At 59.1% G+C, this 6434-nt stretch overlaps 1 protein-coding gene across 1 annotated transcript; it reads left to right on the top strand.

Moving 5' to 3' along the window:
• The first annotated feature begins 848 nt into the window (after window positions 1–848).
• TPPP3 (tubulin polymerization promoting protein family member 3) lies at window positions 849–4574 on the top strand. The gene is made up of 4 exons (XM_007993970.3): window positions 849–978; window positions 3267–3460; window positions 3750–3903; window positions 4021–4574. The coding sequence occupies exons 2-4, from the start codon at window positions 3273–3275 to the stop codon at window positions 4207–4209; spliced, it is 531 nt and encodes a 176-aa protein (XP_007992161.1). The 5' UTR covers window positions 849–978; window positions 3267–3272; the 3' UTR covers window positions 4210–4574.
• The last annotated feature ends 1860 nt before the right edge of the window (window positions 4575–6434 follow it).

The raw sequence follows: 6434 nt of genomic DNA, 5'->3' as shown, positions 1-6434 counted from the left end.
CAGTCGACCGGCGGTGGGGAGGGGGTCCCTGTACAGTAGATGGCCACCCAGGCTGCCCTGTGGAGGTGCTCAGGTGCGTCTCGTGGTTAGGAAAGGCCTTAGATGGCGGCCTGGAGGAGGTTATTTTTTTTAAAGATGGGCTTTGCACTGGGAGACCGAGAGAAAGCAGGCTTTGGACTCCGAAAGAAGTAATGGGCGCTGAGGCTGCGAGGTCCCGGGGAGGTGGCGGCGAAAGGAGGGGGCTGAGCCTGGAGGTCCCTGCAGCTTTTCCCTGCAGCAGGGCTGCCGTCGAATGCCAGCATGCTGGGGCTGGGCGAGTGCGATTCGCTCGTGGGGAGTCCCCTCCCTTCTTCCCAACTGCTCCAGACTCTGAATCCTACCCAGGAGAGCACGGGAGTTGTGGCCTGGGGGTGCCACCCGTTCAGTGATGGCAGTGCTCTTGAGCCAACCGTAGACCCCTGTCACTGAGGGAGAGCTCCTTCCCGATTCCCCAAACCCCACCAATGCCGCGCTGCAGCCCCCGGATGGCCTCTGGTTGACTCTGGGGAGCTGGATTTCCCCTGGAGATTGGGGCCGCTTAGAGATTTAGGTAGATCCCAGGATGGGAGGCTGTTTCCTGAGGGGGCCGTCCGAAGACGCCCCGAACTGCAGAGCGCTAGTCTGGCCGCCGCGAGGACCGAGGAGTTGCGGGGGAGGGGCGGGATGCGGCTCCCGGAGCGGCGCGGGGAGGGCGGGGCCTCGTGGGCGGGGCCGGCGTGACCTTGGTCACTCTCCCGCCGAGACAGCCTCGGGGGTGGGACTCGCCGTCTCTATGGAGACCGAGAAACAGGGGATAATACGGCCGAGCCGCCTGGGCTGCAGTCCCACCCGGGAGCCGGCAGGGAGCGGAGCTGCGGAGCCGCCTGGTCTCCCGCGTCCATCGGTCCATTACTGCGTCCTTCTGTCCATCCGAACGCGCACTTCAGGAGCAGTCGCGAGGTAGAAGCCCATAGGAGACCCAGATGCCCGCCACCCCAATCAGTATCCTGCAGGATGAGGGTTGGGGGGAGCAGCCTGGAAAGGGTCCCAATCTCCGGCGGTCCCAGCCGAGGAGCCAGCTGAGCGGCCCTGCCTTGGCCCCAAGCATTCCACCTCACAGCCCCCACCTCCTGGTCCGGCTGATTGATGACTCCAGCTGTCCCAGTGGGAGTGGGATGGGTGCCCCAGTTCATGGGTGTGGCCACTCCATCCACCGCCTGCAAACGCATGGGGCTGTGGCCTGCAACCCAGCACCACTTGACCGGGCTGAGATGACCAATAATTCATCTTTCCATGGACAGGAGTGAGCACTGCACGCAGGATCTGCCCAGTGCTTGGGCCAAGCACCCTGTGGCATCCAAGCTCCCCTGGACATTACCCTTGGTGAACCAAGTGTGGGTCTTCGGGTCCCTGGTGGGAGGTTGTACCCAGGGAAAGGGAAGGGGTGTGCAGTGTGGACTGGGGTTGTGGTCCCTGTAACATAGGAGCCACCGGTGCTCACAGTCCCAGAAACTGCCACTTAGGGATAGGAGTGTGGTCACTGGGGAGGAATTTTCAGTGGAAGATGGGGCAGCCGGACGGAGCCCAGGCTGTGGTCACTGGAGGCCCTAGTGTAAAAGGCAGAGCTAGAAGATGGTTGCTGAGACCGAGGGTGTGGTCAGGAGGTGGCAGTGGAGGAGGGGCAGTGCTGGTGGGGTCTCTACACAGGGGATCTCCGCATAGTACCTGGGAGTCTCATAATGTTAGTGTGTGGATGTGGACTGGGGCCTCCAGTGCAGGTTGAGGGTGTGGCCAGAGGGCTTCGGGTGTGTGGACAAAGGGGTGCTGACGGTCAGGGGGCCTTGATAAAGGGCTGTGGGTATTGGAGGGGGTGAGGGGCTGAGGCTGTGGTTAGGGGTCTCAGGAAGGGATGCAGGTTTGTGGCCAGGGCCCTCAGCCCCAGGGCTGCGGGTGTGGGTATGGAGGAGGCTGCTGTGCAGGCTCAGGGTGTGGCCAGGGGTCTGCAGCAGAGGGCTGTGGGTGTGGGGGGTACTTTAGTGCAGGGGTGTGGGTATTACTGGGGTCGGCGCAGGCTTGTTAGTATATATGTGGGGGCTGGTGGCCGAGGGCTGTGACGGTGGGTGTGAGGATGGAGGAGGCTGCAGTGCAGGGCTGAAGGTATGGCCAGGGGTACAAGGCCCAAGGGGTGGCAGGCCAGGGCTGAATGCACAGGGTCGCCGGGAATGGGCTGGTGTGGCTGAGTTCAGGGTGTTGCCAGGGGTGGTCTGAAGTGTAGACATGAGGAGGTGTGTTTCAGCCACAGCCCCAAGTGCCAGCACGACTCTTGGGGTTTGTAACTCTACAGCCCCCACCCCAACTAGTCCCCAACCTCCTGCTCCCCCAAAACTCCACAGTGGGAGGTTACAGCCCCAGTCAGTGGCGAGGGGCCAGGAAGCTATGGTTATGCCCCAGGCGCAGGGAGTGCTGGCGTGCCCCACCCGTGGGCCCAAGCTCCCCAGTCCAGCCCAGCCCAGCCCCTCAGCACTGGGAGCTTCTCCCTGAGCCGCCCTGACACCATCCTGCCCTTAGCAACATTCTCCAAGCAGCACCACCCTCCCTTAGCAACCGTCTCCAGGCTTCCCAAACTGTGGCCAGGCCAGCCCCAAGCTCCCGCTCCCCTCATGTTTTTGTTTAACAGCAAATAGTAACAAGGCCTTGCTGGGCCAGCTGCACCCCTGCCCAGGGCATGCACCCGTGCCCAGACTGGCTCTTGCTGGATCCTCATGACCCTTACAAAGATGCCGGCCTCACTAAATGCCTGCCCGACCAGCAGCCTGGCCTGGCCCCAACCCAACTTGGCGTGGAGCTTCCAGGGAGGGGGCCTGCTCTGCCACCCTCACTTCCACCGAAGGAGGCCTTGTGCCAGGGCCAGACAAAGCCAGGGCCCCAGCTGCTGCCCTCACAGTCTTTCTGGACAGTGCCACTCTGTTCCCAGCCTGCTGTGGGCATCATGATTTCATCTGCTGAACCCTGCTCAGAGCCAGGGCTGGCATTAGTAACAAGACCGTGCCTCCCGGGGCTCTTCCTCGGGGCTCTGTGGCCCAGGGTGACAGTGACTGGCCCCTCTCCCCAGGCAGCTCCAGCTCCAACTCTGTCTGTAGCAGAACCTGCCCAGGTCTTGCAGGTTTGAGGTAGAGGCTGGGATGTTCTGGGCTTGGGGGAGGGGAAGGGCAGATTGGCTGGGAGATGACCCAGGTGGGTCTTTACAGGGTGGCATGGCAGCAAGCACAGACATCGCTGGACTGGAGGAGAGCTTTCGTAAGTTTGCTATCCATGGTGACCCCAAGGCCAGTGGGCAAGAGATGAATGGCAAGAACTGGGCCAAGTTGTGCAAGGACTGCAAGGTGGCTGACGGAAAGGCCGTGACAGGGACCGATGTGGACATCGTCTTCTCCAAAGTCAAGTGAGCCCCAGGCAGCCCCTGCTTCTCATGTTCCCAGGAGGTGGGGAACTGGGGGGCTGGAACCAGGGAAGACATTGAGAAGGGGTCAGGGAAACACCATGATCACGAAGGTTGTTCTTCCAGGGCAAACCTTATCTATTGCCCTCCAGAGGTGCTGACCCCCGCGATTTCCCCAAATGTGGGAAAGAAACGCAATTGCATAATTTGTGGCGGCAGCGACTGCGTTTGTGCTTTCCCCTGGGGGAGAAAAAATAAAGGGGAACACTCATGGTGCCTACATGCCTGGCAGGGGGAAGTCTGCTCGGGTCATCAACTATGAGGAGTTCAAGAAGGCCCTGGAAGAGCTGGCGACCAAGCGATTCAAGGGGAAGAGCAAGGAGGAGGCCTTCGATGCTATCTGCCAGCTGGTGGCAGGCAAAGAGCCAGCCAATGTAGGCGTCACCGTAAGTGCCCTGCTGGTCTCGGGTGGCCATGGAATGGGGTGTGGGGAATCATGGCTGTGGGTGGGAAGGGCTGGGCTCCCTCACCAGGTGCCCCTGGGGAAAACTCTGTCCAAACAGAAAGCAAAAACAGGGGGTGCTGTAGACCGGCTGACGGACACCAGCAGGTACACGGGCTCCCACAAGGAGCGCTTCGATGAGAGCGGCAAGGGCAAGGGCATTGCGGGACGGCAGGACATCCTGGACGACAGTGGCTACGTGAGCGCCTACAAGAATGCAGGCACCTATGACACCAAGGTGAAGAAGTGAGGCTTGGGAAGACTGCCCCGCCAAGTGCGGCTGCCCCTGCCAGAGGCTCAGGCCTGGATCTAAGGGGCATGTGGAGCAAGAGATCCTGGTCCCCTCCCTGCTGGACCTGCCACCCAGAGCTTCCTGCCTAGTCCCATGGGGCCGGCCCACCAGGCCTCTGACCCAGGCTGCTCTGCGGCCCCTTCCTCCTCCTCTTCCCCCTCCGACTTCTGTCCACCTGGGGACAGTCTGTGCCTGTAGCCTCATGACCCCAGCCCAGCCCCAGGCATGGCTAACCCCTGCCTGCTTGCCTCATATTTAAGCTGCTGCTCTGGCCAAGTGCCTAATTTTAACCCAGACCTCAATAAAGACACCTTTTGTACCAATATGGCCTGGTTGACGATGATGGGGGAATGACATTCATACCCCAGTGACCCCCTCAGTGTCATCACCCCACTGCATGCCATACACTGCTAATCTCTCCCCTTCCCCTGGCAGCCTTGCCCAGAAAAAGGCACTCATGAGTCCCCTTCTGTTAGCACAGAGCCATTCTGTCTGAGGAGACTCCTGAGGAAGTCCAAAGCCTTTTAGCTGGGCCTGATGGGAGTCCTGACATCGAAGCTTGCCTTCCTGTGATCAGTGCCTCGGGTTTGGAGAGTTGGCCCCCTCTCCACTTTCCCAGCAGTAGGAGGGATGAAACAGCTGACTTGGCCTGGGCCAAGCATTGGCACAGGCCTCAGAGCCAGGCCTCAGCTCTCCATCTGCGAACAGGGGCTACCGAGGCAAGTCATTTTGGGCTTTGGCTCAGAATATCAGAAAATGCAGCGCCAGGCAGAACCTTAGACTAGAGTAGCTCATCCAGGTTGGGCGCCGTGGCTCACGCCTGTAATCCCAGCACTTTGGGAGGCTGAGGCGGGTGGATCACGAGGTCAGGAGTCCAAGACCAGCCTGGCCAACATAGTGAAACCCCATCTCGATTAAAAATACAAAAATTAGCTGGGCATGGTGGTGCTTGCCCATAGTCCCAGCTACTCAGGAGGCTGAGGCAGGAGAATCACTTGAATCCGGGAGTTGGAGGTTGCAGTGAGCTGAGATCGCGCCACTGCACTCCAGTGTGGGCAACAGACACTTTGTCTCAAAAAAAAAAAAAAAAGAGAAAAAAAAGAGTAGCTCACCTGACTCTGTAATTTTATAGCCAAGGAAATACCCTTGGAGGGCTTTTCCTCCAAGAGTGGAGGGGCTTCTGCAGACTAGAGGCCAGACCATGCCTCTTGCCTCCCAGGCCAGGCTCTTTCCAGCAAGCCCTAACATTGACTTCCAAAACTGGGACAGGCTGACTGGTGATAGGGCTTGGCACCCAACGCTAGCCTGTGGTGGGGGGCAGGGAATCCCTCAGTGAAGGGGCCTCCTCTTTGATGTCCTCCCATCTATTCCACATCCCTGGTGGGGGGAAGGGGAGCCTCTCTGGTCCTGAGGATGCCTGGGCGTTTCCAGATCATCTCACGGAAGCTCTGGGTGTTTGACAGAGCTATTCTCAAGTCAAGGCTTTCAGGCCACCTCTCCCTCCTTCCTTGCTGTGAAAATGGGGCTGGATGGGACTTTAGGGCTTACCCAGGAAAGGGTGGCTCCCAAAGGGGCTAGAAAAGGTATAAAAGGGCCAGTTCCCAAATGCCTGCTTTCCCCACCCAGATCACAAGACAAAGCAGCACCATTGTCTATCCTCTCATCCTACAGGCTATTGGGGGATGCTCCTGCCCAGGTGGCCCCACATCCCTTAAGCCCAGCTTTCCTTGGGGACAGGGGTGTAGCAGAATAGTATGGCTTGAGACAGGGATGTCAGGGGGGAATCAGCAGGCAGCAGGTGGGCATCTGGATATAGCAGAGCCTTGCCTCGCAGCGTGGCTCCTCCTGACCCAAATGACCGTGTCTCCTTGAGTGGCCCAGGGAAGAGCTTCAGAGACCTTTAGGCAGGTCCTCCTACCAGTAAATGTTAAGAGGTAGAATGCAAGGCGTTTAATGAAAAAACAAAAATGCAGAGGAACAATTCCTCTAGCCCTGGAAAATTCATTTGAATTGCAAGCTTAAAATGAGCATAATAAGAGTGAAACCCAAACCCTCTGGCTTCCACCAAAACAGCCTCACAGGGAAGCATATTTAACTGTGTTCCAAATTGGGCCAGGCTCCCACTATTCCGCTGCAGGTGATAGTACCATCCAATGGCAGGGGGCCCAGTAGCTTCTCCATAC

This window comes from Chlorocebus sabaeus, chromosome 5 (assembly GCF_047675955.1).
Source record: "Chlorocebus sabaeus isolate Y175 chromosome 5, mChlSab1.0.hap1, whole genome shotgun sequence".
Taxonomy (NCBI): domain Eukaryota; kingdom Metazoa; phylum Chordata; class Mammalia; order Primates; family Cercopithecidae; genus Chlorocebus; species Chlorocebus sabaeus.
This window is presented reverse-complemented; position numbering and strand designations above follow the sequence as displayed.